The sequence below is a fragment of the Varanus komodoensis genome, unplaced genomic scaffold (assembly GCF_004798865.1).
Source record: "Varanus komodoensis strain SLA01 unplaced genomic scaffold, ASM479886v1 scaffold9, whole genome shotgun sequence".
Taxonomy (NCBI): Eukaryota; Metazoa; Chordata; class Lepidosauria; order Squamata; family Varanidae; genus Varanus; species Varanus komodoensis.
In genome coordinates, this window is record NW_025336598.1 from 9,564,332 (window position 1) to 9,589,085 (window position 24,754).

Below are 24,754 nucleotides of genomic sequence, written 5' to 3' on the forward strand. Positions count from 1 at the left end.
ATCTATGATATACAGTATCTATGCAATAAGGTAAATTTGTCTGTGTCTGTCTGAAGCTATTAACATTTGTCTCTTACCTGACCATGTGTGCTTTACATTGATTTTTTTTTTTTTTGGACCTGGGCAGCCTACATTTATAGTCCTTCTCTGCCATCCACTTGGATAATTCACTACCCTCTCTCTATAAAATGGGAATAACAACCCATCTCAACAACTGTTGTAAGGGCAGGCAAAGAAAAGACTGCAGTGTAATATGTATTTTCAAAGTGATAATAGTGATTATAGTGTTCATAGGGATTAATATGATAGAAGATATTAATCTTGCTTTTTTTTAGTGCCTGCCTCTGTGAAGGTACCTGAAAACAAGCAGCCAAGGTACCTTGAGGATGAAGGTCTGTATACAGGAAAGCGTCCTGTCGTGTCACCATCAAACCAAAACATTTTGGAGAACAGAATACTCAAGCAGGATCAGGTAAATTGCTTTAAGTTTTTCTTTTGTTTGTTCCTCCTGATGCTGAACATCAGCCTCATCATACTTTGAGGGGATTTTTGTTTTTGCTTTGTAATTTAGGATGCAATATTATGCCCATTTAGACAGAAACAAGTCCGACAGTTTCCAACATTCCCCAGCCAGCATAGGATTTGCAGTTTGCAAGATGGCAATATTTTTAAAATGTGTACATTTTCCCACTCCATGTAGAGATAACTTCTTGTCATACTCCAGTGTGATAGATTTTAGATGAAGTATATATACATCTTGTAAATGAACTCCTAAATATAGGTTTTTTTTTAATGAACCACTAAATATAGTGTACTCTATTAAGAGTACTGTATGTTTCATTAGGATTTATTGGGCCATTTGTCTTACAGTTTCTCCTCTCACTGAAAGGCTCGCTTTTTTTATTTAAACTTAAAGGAGTATATTACAAAGTGTTGTTTATTACCTGTTTTCTTCTCTTCCTCCACCTCCCCCTTCTCAGAGAGCTCAGGACAATAAATATAATAGAGTTGTTTTGTCCAGACAAGTCATCTCCAACTTATGGCAACCCTACCCTACCAATGAATGTCCTCCAGAATAACCTGACCTTGACAGCCCTGCTCAGCTCTTGTAAACTCAAAGCTGTACCTCCCCTGATAGAATTGCACCACCTCACAGTTCGTCTTTTTCTGCCTTTGACTTATTGTGACATTATCATCTTCTCCATGGAGCCTTGCCTTCTCACAAAACGCCCAAAATATGACAGCTTCAGTTTCATAATTGTTGCTTCCAGGGAGAATTCTGGCTTGATGTGATCTAGGGCTGACTTGTTTCTCCTTCTGTTGGTCCAGGGTATTCATAAAGCTGTCCTGCAGCAGCATGTTTCAAATGCATCAGTTCTCTAGATGGGGTAAAATTATTTCCTGTAAAACCTTAAGCATCACTTCACTTGCATGGGAAATAAGTGCAATGGTTCTATAGTTGTTGCTCTTGCAGGAGATTGGATTATCAACTCGCTTTTCATTATTGCGGGTTCTTCCTCATCAGATTTCTTTTTGAAGGCTGGGGATAGTGAGGACTATTGGAGAAGGCTGTTCTAAGCCATGGGGATTTTTTTTCCTCCAAAATACACAGAAAGCTCTTGTGAAGAAAAGCTTTTCCTATGTTCATCTTCTAGTGCACAGGAAACTTTTATAAATGATTGGACAAAATATTTCTTTTTAAGGTTGTGATTGACATAACGGCTCAGCAGAAAACAAGATTGAGCTCCCAATATTAGAAGGGCATGTCCTTTATGTTAATTTGATCTCACCTGTAGCCGTGACCTGGAACCCTGTTGGGTGTGGTGGCTAGAATGGTGAAGTGGGACCCAGGAGGTCCAAGTTTCCTCAACAGAAAAGTGGGAATTTCTAAATAGCCCTTAGATGACAAACAAGTGAGGGGACTTAGTTGGTGTCTTAATTCACAAAGAAATCACAGGCACCCTTCTAAGCAAACAGCTCCTTCTTGTGAGTATTTGGGTTTCAGATATAGAACCGATCAAGTTAGGTGACCATGCTTCAACCATTTAGCTAATATCCATCACAGACTACTTTTCTTGTTGTTGCTCCTGCATCAGTACTATCATCCAGACATATTTGTTTCAAAAAAATCTGCATATGAAGGAATATACCCCCCACATACACACACACTCCTTTAGTAATGCACAGTGGATGAAGGGAAGGTGTGGACCAAACAAAAGCAAATTCCTGGTGTAATGCATCCATGGCAATGCAGAGGAAACCATGCTTTGTTGAGTCTGGCACTGATTGTGAATGGCAACTCCTGTAAGGAATTGAGTTATGCCTTACGTTAAGCCGAGTGATTATTAAGAGAATCATGCAGATTGTGGATACACAATCTGTTACATGCTCATGGTCATTATGTGTACATTTATTTATTTAAAAATGTTCTAGTTCATTGGCCTTTCATTTCCTGAACATGGTTTAGTCTGCAATGTATTTTCAGTAAAATCACATTTTTAAAAATTCTCCTTCATTGTTTGTAGGGGAAAAAGTGGTTTGGAGATGATGGCCAAATTTTGGCCTTGCCCAGTCCAATTAAGCAGTCTTGTACCAGACCTCCAATATTTCCAGCAGAGGAAGGCAAACAACCAGAACTAGTAACATTTTATAAAAAGGTAACCCTCTTGCAATTTCTTCGTGATTGGGACAGTTTCACTTTTGGACTGGTGTAATTGTTGCTTTTAATTAAAGTTGACTCAGCTACAGAACAACGCACTGAAGCATGTTTAACCATCTGTCTGTTATGTTCATCTCTGGGAGTTTGAAACAAATGAATTATGCTAACTTTTGTGTAAAGTTCTAAGTTTGCTGAAGTAAGAGGATTTTTCACAAGATTAAAGTGCACTTTGAATGGATCTGCAGGTTTTTCCTTCACTATCTCCTCTTTCATTCTGGCTTTGTTGTTATAATACTGTGTTCAAAACAAGAATTCTGATTTAACGTTGCCTTACTTACAAAGAACATAAGCATAGCTTGTTTCTAGTCAGCAAACCAATATTAAACTATAATTCCCCATTTAGGACATAGCCAAGAACTCTGATTTTAAAAGACCAGAATCACATTTATGAAGTCTGTGTATGAGGAGAGGGAAGAATGATATCCTATTCTTCTTCATGGCTTGCTAAAGCATCTTTGAGAAAACTAGGATTATTGTGTCCAAAGAACAGGACCTTATAATTAAAATGGAGAAGTGACTTGTAGCTTATCTGTTCCAGCTCTAATCCCTTTCATCGCAATCACTTATTCTTATTTTAGGCAATACATATGAGGCTAGCGAATCAGTATATTGTTGGATCTGAGGACCCCCAGGGTCAATTTCAGTTGGATATTGATATTGCTGGATTAATATTCACACATCATCCCTGCTTTAGCCGTGAACATGTCTTAACCGCTAAACTGGCTCAGTTATTTGATCAGTATTTGTCAAGAAAACAGAAAAATCTTACTCAGCTTCTTACAGATAAGGTAATTTCACTGGTTTTTTCATATTAGAAATACTTACAGAAATGGAAATCCTACCGAGCTCTGGTAAATGTCTAAATATGTGTCATATTTAGTCATGATACATTGGTTCCCAAATCTCTAAAAATACATGTATATCTTTGTTGTAGAATAAAAATGAGCTGCTGCTATCACCTGCCTGTGAGCTCAACATTGGCCCCATTGCTATGATGTCTTGGAATAAACATGTGCATTCTAACTGGTGTGGAGTGCTGATGGGCAGAGCAGTCCAGTGGCATTCCAGGGCACCACTGGATGCTGCAGGTCTCCTCTGTACCTGAGGACAGAGCTATTCATCATGGATCTTTCTCCCTCACACATAAGCTTCCAGCAGCTTTTCTTTCTGAGGTCACTTTGAAAAAGATTGAGGAGGGTGGAGAGGAGGTGTTCTGGTGGGAGGGCAAGAGGAAGGAGACACCCTGTTCTGCAAAACCCATCCCTGCCCACTGGACAGTCAGGAAGCTACACAGGCCAAGAGGTTCATCTAGCTTAAAGTAAGAAAATTTGAGGAATGGGAACCTCTGACATCATCTTGTCCTGCTTGGCTCTTGCTTCAGATAGACAATGCCAATTGCAGAGCCCTCTGTCTATCTTGCTTAACTAGGAAGAGCCCTGTTGTGATCTTACCTCATTCATTTACTCTCTGCAAAGCTACTATAGCTCAGCTTCCATTCCTTCGTCTGTTAATAATTAGTTTTGTTTAGGTTATTTATCACTTTTCCAGTGTGGATGATAATGAAATCTTAGAAGAAATATCACATATCCAATTACAGCATAAAACCCAAGTCATTACAAAACAATTTCAAATAGAACAAAATCAACTAGTCAAATTCAATATTACAATGAAATTATAGAGCCAAATAGAGAAGCAAGAGCAGCACTAAAAGCAGAAAATAAACAGCTGTCACTGCTAGCAGTTTGGTTTAAATAATACTGTGGGATCTTGGGGATGAGAGTCCTTTTACCTGGCTAGATAATTTGGAGCTGGTTTCTCTCCAAGGAGGCCAAGGAAAAAGGAGGTGCTGGGGAGTAAGACAACCTACATGATGCTCTTTAAAATCCTGTCTCTGTGTCTGTCATAGTACTTAGCTGCTTTCTTTGCCCATACGAACTTGGGGATCTTGAAATATTGTCGGTGCAGTTCTTTCTACATGCTGAGTAACATAGAAAAGTTGTCCTGTGACTGCAGAATGAAACACCAGGAATATTTGGATACTGGAAGGGTTAGGAAATTAAAATAAAGGGCGAGTAAATTCTCAGATGAACAGCAGGCCCTTATTACATTTGAATCCTGAGCTGAAGCTTTCAGAATTTTAAGCTGCTTAGAATTGTTTTTAATGTGTAATTTAGTACACCATCACCTTAGCTTTCAGTGTTCATACCACATTTTCCATTTCAGCTATTTTTAGTTTTACTTTGGAGAGGGTTTCATGTATTATGGGCTTTTTTATCAGAAAGCAGATTTATACCTTTTTCACAGTGAAACAATAATATGGTAGCCTTCTGACTTAATCAAAGTTTGTGTTTAACACAGTACGATGCTTATATTTTTTCACAAATCTTCTTTTACTCTTAAGCTGTGTGCTCTGAGAAATGCCTTACAAAGTATTTTGGACACTAGTGAAAGTGGGATTCTTAACCCAGTAGCACAGCAAAGCATAACTGAATATAAACTTGCAATAAGGTGAGTAGATGAATCTCACATTGTCGTCGGTATTATTATTATTATTATTATTATTTGCATTTCTTTGTACATAGAAAACTTTACCCAGCTTGACTTTTGAAAGTCCAGTTTTTCTGAAGTAACTAGGAAGGAGATCTCCCCATGAAATCTTCATTAAAACATTTTAAGTCTTACTATAACACAAAGCTTTGTTTAACTGAAATATGTAGGTAGGGTGGACAGATTACGAGATATTGGCAAATGGCTAGAAGATTTGTTGTAGATCAGGTTTCTGGCTCCACACTGTCTAACTAACAGAAAGGCTTTTGTACTGCCAGACCTGAGGCATCCTTCCAGAATGACATGTAATGTGGGGGGCAGCAGTGGGACAGGGAGAGGGGAACTGGCAGAAATCAGGTGGCGTTACCTTTCGTGAGCATTGCAGACCTCCCGCTATCCTGACTTTTCCCTCAGCCCCTAGGAGCAGCTTTTGTTTTGTGCATGTGCAGGAGATTGTGGAGCTGAACTGTATACAACAGAGATCACTGAAGCAGGAGATGTAGAATAAACATGTAATTGATACACTTTTAGATTTTGAATTGTTCCTTGTTGTGATCTTACTTGCGATTATGAACTGTGATTATCAGCTGGGTTTGCCACACTTCCCTCCCTCACCTCCTCACTTGGAACCTTGGCTTCCGCACGAGAATGTTATGTGTAAAAGGGGGAATCTTTTCCTGTTGGTTTACTGTACCAGGTACTTAAGTTAGGACTTCTGTGTCACATTTCATTTGATCCTGTCTCCAAAAGTTTGGATCCCTGCCTGCCACCCCACCAGTACATTTAAGCAGGTGCAGGAGTATTTGTGTGGAGCAACAGCAAAGCAGCCTGGATGCTTAGACCTTCCCTCCCCAACTGTTTTTCCTAAACAAAATCACTACTTCCCCATCTAATTTCTTCAGCCAGGGGAGACATATCAAGTACCAACATAGCAAATACCAAGTATCAACATACTAAAACATTTATTTTCTCCCGTGGAAAAACAGGCAATTTGGAAGGGGCAATTTTCAGTGTAGAAATGACTCTCACAAGGAAATGGTTAAGCACCCATCCACACTGTTGTCCCATGGTTGCATTGATGTTTGTTTGAAAATCATGTCAGTTTTGGACTTGGGGCTCAAAAGGGCTGTAATCATTCTTATTGTTTCATTTATATCTCTCCTTTTGGACTCTTGCAAGAAATTTAATTTAATATTGCTAACTGGATCATTTAAGTTCCAATAGCATATGTATTCAGTATGCTGTTCCCTCTAATACAATTTGTATATATATGTACAGGCAAACCAGAAGACTTCGTGATATTGAACAAGAAAAAGATCGAATATTGCTTAAAGCCCTGATCAAAGTGTGGAAAGAAATCAAATCCCTACGAGACTTTCAGAAGTTCACTAACACCCCCCTGAAGCTCTACCTGAGAAAGTATGTATTTGACAGGCATTCCCTTGTTCAGTGTATCATCAACATTGCTTTAATGCTAAGAGCTGTTACTCATCTCTAAAATCTAGTTCTCAATGAGGGGGCACACCACTGCAGCATTTCAGACTGAACATAAGGGTTCGCATGTCCAAATGCTTCTCCAGCCCAATAGGCTAAAAGTCTCTTCTTATAAAAGCTAATAACTCAGGGAAAGACTTACTTGATGTTACTCTAAATACATACCCTGCTCTTTTGTTAAGAGAAACCTTCAAAGCAGCAAACTAGAGTAAAAATATGCATATAAATCAGCAAGGGAAAATATAATTGAAACTAACCCTCGAATTCCCAAGCTTTCTAAAGTGCAGGTTTTAACATCACTTCAAAGGATGAGGAATGGGGGGGGGGCAGGTGGATCACCTGAGGAGCAAAGGAGTTCTAGAGCCTTGGATACAGTAGCTGAACAAGCACCATCTTGTGTGCCCTACCACCTCCTCTCGAATGCTCCACTCCTGCTGTGACACAGAGTAGGGCTGAGCTGACGATTTATGAAAAAAGCAGTCTTTTAGATACTGTGATCTTAGGCTGTTCAGGTTAATATCAGTGCTGTTGGGAAGTAAATGGTAAGAAAAAGTACTTGATACAACACTGGTGTTATACATGCCCTGGGCGTGCCCTACCAGAATTCTCACAGCTGCGTTTTGTGTCAGTTGAAGCTTTCAACCATTTTCAGAGGAACCCACACTGTAGCTGTTTTACCAAGGCACACCTAATTGTGATGAGGCTGGATCTTGTCAGAAAAGAATACAGCTGGTATAACAACCTAATTTTACAAAAATAAATTTTAAAAATCCAGGGCTAGCTCCAGCACAAGTGCTAGTTGAAACATATTCCTACTCCTTCAGAGGAAGCCTTTTTGGCTGTAAGACAAGATGAAAATGCTAGAAGTAAATTGATTAATTATGGATTAATTATGTCCCCCAAGAACTTCTTATAAGTGCAAAAAAGCATTGGACCTGATAGAACCTGTGGAATTCTGAAAACCAAAGACACATGGGAAAGATCAGAAGGTGCTACTAGGAAACTAGTAGCACCTTCCGGAACCTACTCAGTTAAAGCTACTGCAAAATAGTGCTTCCAGCTCTCCCTGATAATCCAGAATGATACCAAATGAATGATAGTAGAATATTGAGTGAAGGTCCAGAAAGGATGCATTCTTCTACCTGGCTAGAAGAGTTCTCCCAGATGCCTGTCTGTTAGTCCTCATCTGCAAGTTGAGAGCATACAGTCCAGATACAACTATACCAGTTCAGTGAGAATGGCACCAAATGCTATATGTTGGCTCTGTCAGGTTTGCTCCTCTTACTCATCCAAGGTTAAGAAACTTCTCACTTGCTTTACAGCAGTAAAGAAAGCCACTTATTCAAGTGCACATCCAATTGCAGAGAATTCCCATTTGCATAAATAGTTGAATATGCATTCAGTTTATACTTGCAATTATGCTAGTCAGTTATCTACTTCCATACTTAGATTACCTTTGTTGTTTTGAGGCTTCTGTGTATATGTATTCAGAAGCAGAATTTTCAGTTAACATAAGGGGCCAGATTGATTAATGGATACACAGAGGGTGCAGTTTACTAGAAAATGAATAAGAAATTAATTGTTTTTTTAAGGGAAGAAGTTGATCAAAAGTTGGATGAGGAGGCATATGAGGCAGAAATTCAGACTGAAACAGCTGAATTGTTAGATGAAAACACTGAAGAATATGAAAAGAAAATGGAAGAATATAAAACTGAACTTCAGGCATGGAAATCCTGGAAGAAGGCACAGGTTGGGTTAACATCACCTTGTATTCAAAAGTTTTATTGGTCATGCTCCACAGTGTACAAGAGACAGGACATATCAGCGTAAAAGAGAGGGTAGTGAGAGTGTAAAGCAAACAGATGACTACAGACACAATTCTCAAAGTTCAGTAATGCTCTGGGGCAGAAATATGATGAGAGCTCATCACTATTTTTGCAGTCCATCATCCAGGCTGTGACCAACCAACAAACAAGGGACACAACTAAGCCTGGCTACTCAAGTCTTGTCTTACATCCTCCTTGCCAAATCTTAATTCCAACACGAGTTATCAGGGCTTGTCAGGAAGAAAGGAGACAATGAAGGGCTGGAAGGAAAGTGGAAACTCTCATGCAAGTTTGATGTTGCTCCTTCCCTGAACTTGCTTCCCTAGCAATCTACATGTGCTTCAGTGAGCTAGTGTGAGTAGCCTTTTGTTAGCACCTATATAGCATAGAACAGTTGTTGTTGTTCTTTGGAAACTGTGACAAAATTCCTGGATTAGGTAGTGTCAGGGCCCAGGGTGTAGGGCAGCAGGAGTGAAGACAGAGGCACTGGGAACAGGGCAACAGAACTCGAGGCAGTGCAGAATCCAAACACAGCCCAAAGTCCAGTAGTGAATTCAGAAGTGAGGTCATAGTCAAGGAATAGGCTGGAATTAGGAACAAGAAGTACTTAGCAGGACAAGACAAGGTCACAGTTATAAACAAACCAAGGATTGAGAACGAGGAAGTTAGCAAAAGCAGAGAGCAGATACCTGAGGCAGGTTAACTGGATGGGATTTAGGAAGAATCAGCACAGTAGTAACCAGATCCAACAGTGGTCAGGTGTGATGTAGGCACTGAAATACACTACAGCAAATCAGAAGCAATGCAGAAAAGGTCAGGCAAAATGCAGGAAATGGAGTGCCATTTTTAGTGCCATTTTTTCCTCCAAGCCTTGGAGTAAGAGCAGTTATTGCCTGGGTTGCATTACTCTGATCTAGTCAGGGCCCAGCAGTTATCTGCTTTTGATATTAAGTAGCAGTAGTAATTTGTTGCTATTATCATTATTTTCAGTATTTTCATTTTTGGGTAGTTTACAAAACACAACCAAACCACCAAAGAACTAAGAATATCAAGTAAAAATGCAGCAATGATAAAAACAAGCAGCCACCAAATATGCACAAAACCAATAAATTATTACAACGATATCCTATCAGCATTTCAATAAAACTTATATCAGTGGTCTTTAAGGCTTTTCTAAAAGCTTGTTGTGGCTACCTGAAATAGCAGCTTCTCCCATACATGCTTGCCCAGCTCTTAAGATCTTTAGGAGAAGACTTTCTTCCTATACTGCCATCCTCAGAGGCTTATTTGGTGGGGGAAGAGGACCTTCTCTGTGGCTGTTCACTTCCCTTCTGTTGTCCTGTTCCTTCTGACATTTAACGAGGTCTATTGGGCCATCTGCTGTTCATATTGTTATCACTGTGTTTTATTTGCATTTTAATGCATTGTTTTATTATTTTAAATCACATTTTATTTGTGATTGCAAGTTATCTTGAGTGACATTTGTCTTGGGAGAGAGGTGGGGTACAGATCAAATGAATAATTAAAACAATGATGGGACCTGGCAGACCTCATCTGGTAATATATTCCACTAAAATCCCCCTTGTGCTTACATGCTTGTCTCTGATTGCTGTAAGAGGCAGGCATGTGAAAAGGGTCACCCTTGTGAATCTGAAAATGTGGACAGATATAGATGGAAACATATGACTTCATTTTGGATTGGATTGGATTTTGGATTTATATCCTGCCTTTTTCCTACAAAGGGCTCAAGGCAGCTTACATCATTCTCCTCCTGCATCTTATCCCCACAACAACATCCCTGTGAGGTAGGTTGGGCTGAGAGTCTGTGACTGGCCCAAAGTCACCCAGTTGGCTCCATGGCTGAGCGGGGACTAGAACCCAGGTCATCTGAGTCCCAGTCCCATGCTCTTAACCACTACGCCACACTGGCTCTCATCTTAAACCATTTAAGACTTTGGTGTTTAAGGATTAAACCTGGTACTTGGAAATGCAACTGGCACATTATAGGAATCCCATGAATCATCCACTTGGCCCCAAGCAGGTGCTAAAGGCTGTATTCTGCATCGGCTGACACTTAAAAGAAGAGAACAGCTGTTGCAATAGCTCAGCCAGGATACCACAAGTGCATGGATAACTGAGGCAAGGTCAGACTTCTTTGGATAGGGATACAGCTAGTACAGAGCCCTAAGCATGTAAAAAGCACTTCTACCATTGCTGTCATTGGAGCTTCCTGAGTTAACATCAAGCCCAGGAGAGCTCCCAAACTTTGCACTGGGTTCAGATGTTGTTGTGGGAGGCGGGGGAATTACTCTCCTTGGCAGCTCTTTTTGTGATTTTTTTTTTCTTTTGCTTTTCCTCTGTTGTACTTCTTGTCCCTAACTAGGCAAAGCTTTCCCTAGCAGTTGAAAAAAACATGCTTCTATGAGGAGCCACTTTTTCAAGATGTCTTCCTTAACTCTGAGAAGAAACAGTATAAGTCAAGTGTCTGTCATTTTAACAGTTCCTATCTAGAAAGTTAGTGTGGTAGTTAATGCAAACAAGGGAAAGCTGGTAAGGTAGGTCAGCATTATTATCGCCAAAGGATTAGCTATGTTGACTTGCTTAGGACCGCCTATTAACTTGATGGCTAAGGTGAAGTTTGAACAAAGGACTCCCTGGTTCTCTGTTCAACTGTTTATCCACTGTGTTTTACTATCATCAGGCCCTTACAGCAAGGTGTTGTGATGGTAGAGAAGCAGAATAATAGTTCTGTCCCTCCCTTTTTTGGCAAGTTTTTAAGAAAATGAAAAATTACAAATTAAAATGAATTATTGTGCTCAAAATTGTGTAAAGATATTAATTCTCTTGTCTTGTTCATGTTCTCTCTTATAATATCCAGGGAAAATAATAAATCTGGTCTTTACTGTGGATTACAAAGCTTGAGATTCAGGTGCCTGAAGGAGTTTCTATTCAATATGAATCTGCCCCTTATCTGCAACTTTTCTTCAGAGTTTCTTCTGGATATTTCAAATGTTTTCATTAGTTTGATTTAGTATCATGTTACTACTTTTTGGTGAGGATAAAAAGTCAATTTTTATATACACAGAAAATTAAGAAGAAAAAGAAGAAAACAAGTCAAAATCCAGAAGATGAAGAAATAGAAGACTCTGAATATGTGGAAGAGGTTATAAAACCCAATCCTCCACCAGTAGTTGACAGGCTACAGGTGGAATTGCAGGTTCGAGAGAAAGCTAGCAATATTAGAAGGAAACCAGGACACCCAGTTTTAATTCCTGAGTTGAGCCTAACAGGGAATATCACTCCAAATGAGCTTTGCCCTAGGTGAGTTTGCACAGCACTGCTTTTGTTAAACTAATGTGAAAATGTTTTTGTTAATTTAGCCACTGGTATTTGAGTTCTTGGGCCTATTTATTTAATTATTGATTTAACCCAGGATTTCTTTTATATCCATGAGAAAAAAAGTTAAATAATGTTGGATGGAACTTTAAATGTGTGTGAGGGTTAGAACTTAATGCAGGACATAGATGATGAGCAAGAGTCTTTGACTGTAAAATCAAAACAAAAGGCTTTCATGATGCTTTAAAGACTTTTTCAGGCATGGGGCCTAAGTCAGTGGAGGGTTAGGAAGTCTAGTGGCTGATATGCCCAGAGGTGAAAGGAAAGTCTGATGGTACACAGTACATACAATTGGAACATGGAACATGAAAAGTATGATACCAGGAAAACTAAAAACCGTAAAATGAGAAATAGAATAGTTAAACGTTGTGAGCATTGTAAATTTGTTTTACTTTGGAAATGACTAACTCAGCAAAAAGAGGAGCTCTATTATTGAGGTCAGGTGTAGCACAGGTAGTAAGGGGCTATAATGCAACAGCTGTGAAGCCACAGAATTCTGTGAAGCCAACTATCAGTTCACTGCAAATAGATACTTCAGGCAACCAATCAGATTGACTGTATACAGGGACATCTTCAGATCATCAATACAGAAATCAAATAGATTACCGTATTTTTCCGACTATAAGATGCCCCCATGTATAGGATGCCCCCCATTTTTCTTACCGATCTCTGAACAAGCAAACTGCTGCTGCGCACACGCCCGCCATCTCCCCTCATGCACCCAGTCACACCATTCTCCCCCAATCACACCTGCGCCCACCTCCACTGATCACGCCGCCTCCTCCAGAGCACACCTGCATCAGTCTCCCCCCAGTTGCACCCGCGATCATGCCAGTCTCCCCCACAGCGCGCCCATGGTTCTCCCCTCGGCCCCCCGTGTGTAAGAAAAAGTATCATCTTAAACAAGAAAAAATATGGTATGTAAGCAGAAGCAGGAGATAAATAAGCTTTATTCTTGCTACCAAAACAAGACCAGGAACAGAATGTGGTAGTGACTATGAACTCTTAATATCGAAAATCAAAATTTAAATTGGATTTTTAAAATAACATGCTCTTTGTAGAAAAATCTGATCTAAGATTCATTATAGTCCAAAGGATATTCATATTGAAGTATGGATTCGTTTTTAATTATGTAGCATGAGACTGTATATTCATACAATGTTTAAATTTTCTGGTAAATGAATTCGATTAATCCATTCACAATACCATGCTCTTCCAGAGGTTTTTGTAAGATTATTGGGCAAGTTTTCTGTCTGAAAGACATGATCACAGGTGCTTGGTTTTACAGTTCTCAAAACTGTGAACTGTCTTCAGAAATCACATGCGTCTTCTTCACAGCAAAATGTTTTAAAATAAAAATACAGAGTTGAGAAAAAGACCCTAATCCCATTGTTCCTTTGCAAATCTATTTATACAGAATCAGCCTCTTACCTCTTAAGTGCTGAAGTTTCACAAAAAAATCAGTTAATAGATTTTGGGAGAGTAGAATAGTTTTGCACAAGCAGCTAAATGTGAGGAGGAATGGGCAAGCAGAAAAAATGAAAGCGAACGCTTTTGAGCAGAGTACTCCACAAGTCTTTTTCTGTATAGCCTGAGGTTTATCATACTTACTCTTTCCCTGGAGGAGAAAACCTATAAGCACAGCAGGCCATAAAAGAGACCCAGTTTGGAAATACTTTAATGAAGTCCTTCTACATACAGGTAGGGCAGGCATGCATGCAAATTCTGTAGAAAGCAATAATTTAATTCTAATGTTCCTGACTAGTTGTTTCAAATCGTGATTTAAATTGATCTGATTTAAATCAGATCCACCCTGTTTTCATCTATTATATTCATGGCAACAGCTAGGCCTTAGGGTCAGGACAGGTGCTCTCCAAAGACTATTTTCAGGTGAAAAGTCACATTTTAAAGTAATTTTTTAAAACATTTTTGTAGGGCAGAAATTTTAAGACGTGAAGATGTGAAGAAACGATCTGTGTTCCTAAAAGTTCTTTTCAATTCCAAAGAAGTATCAAGAACAGTCTCCCGGCAAATAAGCTCAGATTTCAGGGTTCATTTTGGGCAGATTTTCAACTTGCAAATATTCAACTGGCCAGAGAGTTTGAAACTACAGGTAAGTTATACTTTATGTTTTTTACGCTCCTCAAAGTATACATATATTGAGTCCTGACTGTTTATCAAGAGTTGTGAAGAAGTAATGGATTTCTATAGACCCCAGAAGGAATGGTCATTTAGGCCTTGTTCTCACTGAGAAGTAAGCAAACAATCAACCATGGTCTTGTACGTGCATTCAGGTCTGATGTGAGGAGGTGCTTGTCATGGCCTAACTTCTGCTGCCAAGGAACTTGGTCCTGGCCCCTCTGTGGCTCCTCCCTGCCAGTTTGTTGATTATTTCTGCACAGGACAGAACGTGTTCTAGTTTGTTTTTCAATGTACTCTCTTCAGTGCATGTTAGTTCCTTACCACTTTTCCTCTTCTTTAGCTCTACAAATTTTAGTGTTAATGTTCACTCCTTTTCCAGTTTTTCTGTTCTTTGCTTTAGAAAAAAAGATACAGATTTAATTGTTCTCCTTCTCTTTAATGAGTCCTCCTTGGCGACAAGATGGCTTCACTGAACAAGAAAATCTCCCAATCTGGAAAGTGAAAAGAGGGGCCTGTAACTTGTACTAGGAGTTGTTTGAACCCAAATTGTTGCTCATGCAGCAACACCCTCACTCAGATCAGAAGAGTGTCTGATTGCTGTTGATTCTGATTGTGAGGATGCTCATTGGGTGCAAGGGGGAAGTGTTCTGTCCAGGCAAGGCCAATGCGCTCACCCTACTGATTCTGACACCATTACAGCAACCAGCCCTCATGCAGTGTAGCAAACAAAAGCAGTTGTAGTAGCTTCTGCCCAGATTGGGAAGGTGAGGGACTGCATATTTTCTTCCCTGATCTGCCTTGCCAGAGGCCAGTCCAGACATTATAAGTTAATATGTACTCTGCACAACACAGGAAGCATTCAAGATGCAACTGGATAGCCTTCTGTTAGGGATGCTTTAACCTGGAGTCTTGCATTGAGTAGGAATTTGACTTGATGGCCTTATTCTACCATTCTGTGACTCTATGGTCCCTTTATTCCTGTCTCATTGATTTTTCAGCACTATCACTCCTTTAGTAGGAATCTTTAGGGCAGTTACCTGGTCCTCGCATCACACCTTCATTGGGCATTACAAAACTAATCAAGTATGCTATGACTGGACCAGCCTTCAGATACAGAGTATTTGAGCAGATCCTTTCTGAAACTTGGGTTCAGACTGCTTTGGGGGCCACCCTGTGGAAAGAATAGGGTTTTTTGCATCCCATGATACAATTGAGCAAGCTCAATGCATTTTTCCAAAGGGAGTAAGCTGATTCCTGAGTTGGGTTTTTTTGTTTTTCTCATTATTTCTTTCTCAATCACTAACTTGTCTGAAAACTCCCCTAGAAAAGATCAAGCTCAGAGAAGCCACAGAAAGGAGAACCAAAGGAAAGACTGGCCCATGTACCTTAACAGTCTTTGGCAGTGGGAAGAGTTAGCCCATGATAGAGGTCTCTTGCAAAGTGGATTGGAATGGAACTTCACAGTAACTACCCAGTGTTCCCTCATACTTAACACTTTGCTCTTATACATCCTTAATATGAATAACATGCCCTACATTCTGCTGTTGCTTTCTCAGTGAGAGTCTGGCCCCTTCTTGACAACAAAGATTTCTAGTGGCCTACATGTGTACCTATGTGGAACTCCTTGGTGAATAAGTATAGGTTGGTGTTTTTACCTTCCTCTGAGAGTGTTCCTACACATGGTTATACCCCCATGACACTAGGAGAGGGCAACTTCCAGGCTGTAGGCCCAGTGTAGTACACAGAGGTTGTTTATCCAGCCCACTACCTTTCAGGATTCTTCCAGGAGACCAAGCCCTATTCCCTGCCTTCTCACAGCTGTTGTAGAGTTTTCTGTGGCCAGTCAATGAGTTCCGGTCACTGAAAATACATAGTCTTGTTTACTTTTATGAGAACACAGTACAAAGGCAGCAGAAGATGTGTAAATTTACTCTGAGGTCTCAAAATATGTTACAGTGTCTGGAAATGACAACTATGTTCTTGTTCTTTGCCACAGCTATATGAAACAGTTGGACTTGGCAGTGCTAACTTGGTAATGGAAGTATTTATACCAGTTCCTGAGACTACGGTTCTGACTGGGAGAGCTCCAATAGAAGAAATAGAATTCAGCAGTGACCAGCATGTGCTGTTGGACCATGAAGGAGTGGGGAGTGGTACTGAGTTTGTTCCATTACTAATGCTTAGCATTTGTTAACATTGTTGGAATGTAAAATCTCCAGGCAGCCATGGGCTAATCTCAGTTTTTCAGTTTAAGAAACTTCTTACAAAGATAAGGAAGAGAAATGCTATTTTGTATATTGCCTCGCCCTCCTTGCATTACAGTACATTTGTTGAAATGAATATTACGATGGCTAGAATAGTTTTATCATAACTTTTCATTCCTTTCTTTCCTCAAGGCGGCCAGGCATTTCCCAAGCCTGAGCCTAGCAGTTGCAGGTTCAAGGCTCCAATATTTCCAAGGTGATCAGCATAAACAAGGATCAGGCAAAAGACAAGGTTTCAGCAGTCCAGGTCTCAGGCAACAAGTTCCAAGGCAACACTGCAGACAAGGGGCGGGCAGGAAGGAAGAGAGCCAGAAGTACTCACGTCAGAAATCAGTTAAGAAAGCAGTCTGACACCAAGAAAAGCTGCTTTAGTGGAGGTCTGGTTGATGTTAATTCTAGCAACCACTGCTGTTTAGATGAGGATGCTGTGAAAGCCACACCCAAGCTTGAGTGGTTTGCGAGTGCAGCTGAGAAGGCTCGTCTTGTGAGCAAGCTTCCTATGTGCAAGCAGGCCGTTTCTCACAAGGAGGTGTCTGGCTCAGTCTAGTGCTCTTTCTGAGTTCCTGTCTTTTCAGGTGGTGTCTGAAGCCAGGATTGTGTACTTGATTGTTTGCCCCCATTTTGTCCTCAGCAAAGTTCTGTGAGGAAGGGTAGGTTAAGATGTGGTGACAAGCTGCAAATCTTTCAGTAAATATCATGGCTGAATGGGAATTTATATCCAGGTTTTCCTCTTGCATATCCAATATGCTATCCACTGCAGTAGCTCTCTAATAGAGGCGAGCAGCTGTTTACATAATGTTTTAATATTCTTGCTGAGATTTTTAAGGTATTGTCTTGCAATTTTGTTACAAGCCCGCCAGCATAGCATGTTATATAAACACTTTCATAAACAATTATTTTGATTTTTTGCAGGATTAAAATATAAGATCATATTCCAAACACAGAATCATACCGCAAATATGCCAGAACTTTCATTATTGTTTCTATATAATCATAATTGCTTACAAGAAATTTTCACATTACAATGTGTTTTTTATATTTGAAGGAGAGATTTTTACTGGCTGAGTTCCTAGGACTCTATTTCTCAAACCTCTTCAGTTACCTAAAATTTTGAAGTCCGTTTTGGACTAAAATTTTGATTGCCTGGCTGGAAAACCAATGTCTAAATCTGACAGCAGTATAATATCCAGAGCCTTTTATATATTTATACATGACCACAACCCCAAAAACCTTATATAACTTATTGCGTATAGAAAAAGGTAGTAGAATCTCAAACTGTACACCTCAAAGCACTCAGGAAATTAGGGTACATCTTTTGTATTATTGAGAGTTAAAATGAGAAACCAACCTGTTGAAATTCAGGTTTGCCTACATTTTTCCCATTGTTGGTATATAGCAATACAGTAGACTGAGAATGAACTTCCTAAGATCTGTTAGAAACCTCTCTTTTCATAGTAGCAAATCCGGTGCCTTTGAAGAGCAGATAAGCAATGGCCCTCACCCTCTATTAGTCCCCAGTAACTGGAATTCAGTGTCATACTGTCTCTGAACATGAAACTCTATGTATCCGTCAAGACTATTAGCCATTGTTAGATCAGCTGCAGTTGTCCAATCTCCTTCTCAAGCCCACTAAGCTAGTAACCATCACTTGTGATATAAATTAACGATGCATTATGAAAATTGCCAAGTTTTGTCTCTCCTGAATTTGCTGTCCTTTAATTTCACTGAATGAGTTCTGATGCATTTCCACCTGCCAGTTCAAACATCATGCCTATGCCTGTTGGATTGTTTTATTTCTTTGGATTATTGATACTTTTTAGGTATTTATTGCTATGTATGTAATTTGCAGTTCCCTTTTAGGACAAATGGTGGGGTAAAAAACAAAATAATAAAAATATGAGCCCTATCCTCTTCCTCAGAATCTGGCCTTCTCAGTCCTGAGACATGTAACAACATCCATGGTTTCTTGTTACAGCCAAAAGGCAGAATGATCTGGGTCTGATATTCTGACTTTTTAACAAACTGTGGTTAAACAAGCTATCATTTGCTTCATTCAGGTGTACCAATAAACTGTGAGTTGCTGCTGGCACAGAAAGGATGCTTTAAACAATCACATGTATGAAAGAGTGAGGGCAGAACATTCACCTGAGGTTTTTGCGTGGCTCAAACAAAGAAGATATGGTTTGTTCTATCTATGACAGTCAATGTGTTTGCTATCTTTTTGCAGGTGTACCGATTTCATTCGAAGCTGATGGTAGCAATAAAATGATTTTAATGACATCTGGCAAAGTGTCTTGCAGTGTTTCCTGGGCAGTTGGAGAAAATGGAGTACCCTTGATTCCTCCAATATCACAGAAGAATGCTGGAATCACAAGGTAATTCTTTACAAGTACTGTCAGTGCTTGTAAAGATTTTTTTTTATGATCTATCTGTTTGTTCTGTTTTAATTTATTACTATTATAAATAAAAGGAAAGAAACCAAGAAAAAATAACATGAAAAAGAAAGAAAAAGATACCAAGGGTCCCTATACAAAAATTACATATAGCGCTAACTGTGGGAAATTACACAAAAAGTCTTTAATATTAGGGACATTTGGAAATTTGAGGCACTGTTTTAGGCACCACCACAAAATGGTCACCATGGATGCACTGCCCACTGATTAAAGGCTGTTGTGTGTGTGTTTGTGAGGTGGGGGGGCAGTTCTTAGTCACAAAAAACAAGTGACTTCCCCAGGAAACTGCTGAGGTCTTAGCCCCAAAATTGAGATCAGAAATGTGCCCTCACAGATTACTATGACAACAAACAATTTCACAGTAACTAAACTGATGCTGCTTGGAGAAGCCAATACAGACCACATGCAGATGCAGAAAGACAAATGCAGGTAAACACGATCTGCATACCCACAAAAGGCAAGCAAAATGCATGTGACAAAGAAAGGCACCATGACCACCGCCAGTGCATTCCCAGCCATCACACCCACTACTGCCACCTACCAAACCCACTACAAGTTGCTTCCCACTGTCCCCCAGTGCCCCAGGAAAAGCAAAGCAGCAGCCTGGCCCAGCCCGTTCTCTGCTGCCCCATATTCAGAGTTTGATATCCAGGAAAGCAAAGTCATATATTGTACAAGGTCCAGTGCCACTTTTCTTGCCCCTAAAAGAACTGGAAGAGTTCTTCTAACCATGTTTTTGTTGCTGTTCTTATCTGCCACAATTTCAGTGCTTTAAAAAATATTGATGCCATTGCATCAGTTGGTGCATCAGGGTTAACTGATATGAAGAAACTAGCCAGGTGGGTGGCAGAGACAAAGCTTGATCCAAATGACCCAAGCAATGCAGCCCTGATGCAGCAGATACTGGTAAGAAACCTCAGATTTGCTATTTTCCCCCTCTACAATCTTCAAAGGGAATATCATTTCTACCCCAAGCATAGGGAGCCATAACATATTTCTGTATATGTTTGAATCATTACAAATTTAACAGTAATCCACTTATAAAAATAGGAGTATGGTTGTTCCTTTTGGAGCTCTTGTTAGTAAACCAATGAGGGAGAAGTATTCATAGTACATTTCTTTTGTGGGTTCCAAATCTGTGTCATTGTAGGCATTCCCAGGTAGGCCCTCAGTCAAAGTGCACAGAGCCAGGAATCCTAATTCTCCTTAACTCGGGCAGTAAGAAGTTCGACAGGCTGCAGGTGGGTGGAAATATGTACTGCCCTAGCTTGCAGCTAGTTTTGCTTTGTTAGCAAGGAGGGTGTTGGGAGGCTAGGGCCAATCCAAGCATGGGATGTATCCATTTTCCCAGTGGAGGTGGTGAACACCAAATGCTGAGAAGCCACTAAACATTTTCCTTTATACACCAACCTTTATTGTTTAGGTTGCTACAAGTGGCGATGATTCTGTTCCTGATTTCTTCAGGCTGGAACAGTTGCAACAAGAATTCAATTTTGTTTCTAATGAGGAACTTAACAGATCCAAAAGATTCAGACTTCTTGAGCTCAGAAATCATGAAGTGGCTGAGTTTCGAAATTATAAATTCATTCCATTACTGGAAAGGGAAATCAGTGAAAGAATCTTGCAGGTGAGAAGTCATCTAAAATTATTGTTTTATTGTCATTTTGTTTAAAAACCCTGATGAACCTCCTTTTAAAGGGTTTGGAGGATTCCCTGTGAGAAAAGGCACACATGTACATACGTCTGTGTGTATTTGTATAATCCAGGTTATCCTATGCAACCAAATGGTGGAAATTCAGGAAATAATAACAATTAAATGAATAAAAGGGGACTAGACAGATTTATGAAGGACAAATCTGCTTGACTACTAGTTATGATGGTTTATCTTACCTCCAGTATCGGAGGAAATATGCCTTTGGATATTTATTTATTTGATTTATACTCCACCTTTCTACCAAAACATGGCACTCTGTATGATTTGTGTACCAGTAGCTTGGGAACACAAGTGAGAGGATCCTACGGCACTCATATCCTCCATGTGGAAGTCTGATGGGTCACTATGCAAACAAACAGGTCCTTGGTGTGATCCCGTGCAGTCCATTAGCAGGAAGATTCAGAGCTTATATCTTTTTAAGTCTGATCTTTAAAATGTTAGATTTTTACAGATTCTGATCTCTCAGTAGAGGTTGTATGTATTTTTTTGTGTGTGTTGTTCCCTTCAATAGTGAATTTATAAGAATTACTTCCAGTGCTTCCAGATCTTACAGAAAGAGCATTTAATGTCTGATATGTATAGACAGTTTTGAGCTGTGATTGGAAATAAAACTGGTAACATTACTGCCTTTTTACCCTACATGCTGCTACTTTCTTCCTTTTGAGGGAAAGGTGTACAATATTTTAAGATCTGATTGGACTGCTGGTTACTGCATCAGAAGACAGAGGAAATTAGTGATTCAACATTTAAATATAATATCTATATATTTTTGTAAGCACATTCTCTGCCTGAAGGTGTGTGATCATTGCATTGTTTCTTTTAGGATTATGAGAAAAAATTGTGTGAGAGGGATGTAGTTGATACCAAAGACCATCTGGACGCACACAGAGCATTAGTTGCAAAGTACCTCCAAAAGGTAATAAACAAGACAGGGTCCTTTGTATCTGAATACTTTTAATTTATTTTGACCCCCTGAAATCTGCCAGAGAGGTTTGCATCACTCAGTAATTTAATTAGTGAGTATTCAGGACAGATCCTTCTTACTTGTGCTACCCTCTAATCTTATGCTTTGTTCAGGTGGCCCTTTAATCTTACCTAGCTGTTGCTATACATGCTTTTATTGTGTTGTCTTGCCACTCATTTCAGTAATTGTTTCCTTTTTTAGTGTTTTAAAAGTGATTCTATGCTTCCTTTAGGGGTCTTGTAGTTGAAACGTGGCCTAACTGTTCTAATTTAATAATTTCCCTATTACTGGGTATTTCAAACAATGCTGAAGCTTACTTAAAAGTTAGTACAACTGGGGCTGGAGATGGCATAGGGTTTAATTGCTTACAAGAGAATTTCAGAGTGAACAATTATGAAATTATGCAGCCAGTTAAAAAGCCAAATATTTGCTTCAAAATACGAGGTTGCCTATAGAGGGACTTGATGTACTGTAACGAAGTTCCCCAGAAATACTTGTTTTAAAAAGAGCAACTACATTGAGTTAGCTGCTTGTTATACAGGCTGTTTTCATATTCAAAATGTTTTATGGATTTCCCTCCCCCACAGGTTCGGGAATCAGTAATTAACAGATTCCTGATTGCAAAGCACCATTTTCTCCTTTCTGATCTGGTCAATGAAGATGAAATCCCTACTCTGGGGTAAGGAAGAAAATGTAAAGATTGACCAAAATCATGATGTGTGTGACATCAGCTACATTTCTGTTTATTCTCAGGCATGATTTGCCTTTTGTCAGCTTTCTTCTTTTGTAATTTCCTTGAATTGTTTTCTGTCTGTCTGTCTGTCTTTCTTAATTGCAAATACTTCTGCATCCCAGTAAAGTTGAATGGTTAACCTGTTTTTAAAATAATACAGTTTCCAAACAACATTATCAGTAACTTTTAATGCAATCACATCAAATCTTATGGCAAGTAGTTATTTTCTTCATATCCCCTGAAAGTAATTGGGTAATTGCAAGGGGAGGGCTGTAGTGTGAAAACAGTATGGTAGGATTGTAAGTGATCTTGTAGTGCAGACCCATGAATACCCCAGCATGTGTCCTTGAGAAACATGAAGACTTCTCGGGAGTCAAGCAAGAGAAAGGAGTTGATGGTAGATGGGCAGCTAAGGGACTGCTGAGGCAGAGAAGGGAAGCTATGATATCTGCCTAAAGAGGCTTTTGTGTAGGTGAATTAGTAGAAAAGAGATGCTTTGGAGAGTTTGCATGCTGATTGGAGAGAAGGAAGTTGCCAGCAATGAAGCATGTCCTTTACACTGCTTAACTGAGCAAGGGACATGGAGGTTTGGATGGATCACTGGAAAATGGCTTCTGGAGTCAGCACTTGGAAGGAGCATCTCTCTTCTGTGATGAGCACAGCTCCTTTCTGCTGTTAGAATATTGGGAGTGTCTAGAAATGTACTCTGCTTTTAAGACAGGTTGCTAGTTTTTAATCTTGTAGAATCAACTTAAACTCTGCTGGATGTTCAAAGATAGCAGATACCATTTATAGAGCAAAAGTAGATACTAGTCTGTTCTTTAGTCAAGAAATAATACTCATTAATCAATTTAGTTTTCATAACCATTTTAAATGTTAGTGATAGCCCTCTCAAACTGATGATTATACATGCACCAAGGCACTTGTGTGTGTTGAGATAATTTACACTGCTGTTGTTGCATGACATTTTGAGAGTAAAACCGAAGAATCTTACGTTCTGGCATTTTGCTGGCCCAAGACATTTTGTGGCCTGAAATGAACCCATCTACCTGCTAGTTCTCCATTTTCAAAAGTCTTGCTGCACCATTCAGACATTAGTTCTTGCCTTTATCTGTCCTCCCCTCCCTTCCAAAGACTACAGCTCTAATTAGCCGGAAGCAAATTCCTTTGAACTTAAGATTTCTGGCACAACTTAAGACAGTGCTTCATATACCCTACCCCTTGCATGTGAATTTCTCTTGACAAGGAAAAGGAACCTGAGTTCTCACATGCAGAGACCAAAATTAGATGAAATGGAATACACACAGGGGTGTCTACTGCAAACTGGGTGCACATTAATTTGTCTATCAGCCATCAGACTGCTAGTGTGGATCCTGTGCAGGACTCCATCCACACCCGTATTTACATCACTCTTTGTAAAGAAATTTCTTATCTAATATAAAATAATCCCAAAGCAGGTTACAAGCAATAAAATACAATACATTAACACAACACTGACACAAAAGAGAATAAATATAAAAGTTAAGAGATAAATTATAATTGACATTATGTGACAAAAGAATAGAGGTTATACTGAGTGTCAGTCCAAGGTAAACAGGTAAATCTTCAACTGATGCTGAAAGCTTATGAGACATGGTGCTGCCCATATAAGGGAAAGGTTAGGGCAACTCTGTAGCAAGAGCACTCTCTCTTAGTTTGTCACATACCAAGCTCCACAAATGCAGCACCCCTCCCCATCTCTCTCACCCACAGTATTTCTGTGCCTTCCATAGACGGTCAAGATGTCTACTGCATGCATGCTTCTCAGGCCTCCCATAGGGCTTTCTAACTGCAATTTTTTCAATGTGAATGAGAAAGCTTCTTGTTGTACCTGGTGCTTCTTCTCAAACACAGCACCAGGTAGCTACAAGCCTGTGTGTCTTTCAAATATTCCATACACAGATACATGCAGGTTAATGTAGTTTCCCACAAAACCTCCCCATGTTCCATTTTCTCCTGCCAAAATGCACCTGCATCTCAAAGTCTTCAGCCTTTTCTGATGCTTCACCCCTCCATCCAACATGTTCTTACCACAGTCCAGGTTCACTAATATTCTCTTGGCATTTACATCTTGCTTAGATCCTTGACTGGAGCTCTCCGCACCTCCCTTGGCTTTCCACTATCCTTCCTGCCATCCCAGGTCTTGCTAATAAATGAGCCCGCCCAATGAGTTGTGGTTTGGGGCAGCGGGTGAGAGCAAGAGAATTGGCTGGGGCAACAATGCAAAGGCTGCAGTGAATTCACCGCAACTCTTCCACTTTAGCAAGCCGAGAGATTGTGTGTGCTGTTAGTGCTCTGTTCTGCCCCTCACCTCCTCCAGTTGGCCTGGAAGCACAGGCAGCAGGTGGTAGAATTGTGCAGGAACAGTGAATGCTCACATTTTAAGTTAGAGAGGAGGAGGAGGAGAAAATGTGGAAAAGATGGAATTCTGCAGTGGTGGCGGCAGCAGCCAGTGAATCTGTC

At 39.8% G+C, this 24,754-nt stretch overlaps 1 protein-coding gene across 3 annotated transcripts in view; it reads left to right on the top strand.

The window, feature by feature from the left end:
• The window catches only part of CC2D2A (coiled-coil and C2 domain containing 2A), an 87,322-nt gene that overhangs the window by 30,644 nt on the left and 31,924 nt on the right, over positions 1-24,754 (top strand). For all 3 annotated transcript variants that reach the window (XM_044418350.1, XM_044418351.1, XM_044418352.1), the window contains 14 exons: positions 336-472; positions 2,526-2,657; positions 3,298-3,507; positions 5,121-5,227; positions 6,545-6,685; positions 8,353-8,509; positions 11,672-11,907; positions 13,918-14,095; positions 16,121-16,277; positions 18,616-18,763; positions 19,609-19,747; positions 20,265-20,468; positions 21,379-21,471; positions 22,107-22,198. In XM_044418350.1, the coding sequence (XP_044274285.1) occupies positions 336-472; positions 2,526-2,657; positions 3,298-3,507; positions 5,121-5,227; positions 6,545-6,685; positions 8,353-8,509; positions 11,672-11,907; positions 13,918-14,095; positions 16,121-16,277; positions 18,616-18,763; positions 19,609-19,747; positions 20,265-20,468; positions 21,379-21,471; positions 22,107-22,198 (2,131 nt within the window). The remainder of the gene's footprint in view (positions 1-335; positions 473-2,525; positions 2,658-3,297; positions 3,508-5,120; positions 5,228-6,544; positions 6,686-8,352; positions 8,510-11,671; positions 11,908-13,917; positions 14,096-16,120; positions 16,278-18,615; positions 18,764-19,608; positions 19,748-20,264; positions 20,469-21,378; positions 21,472-22,106; positions 22,199-24,754) is intronic.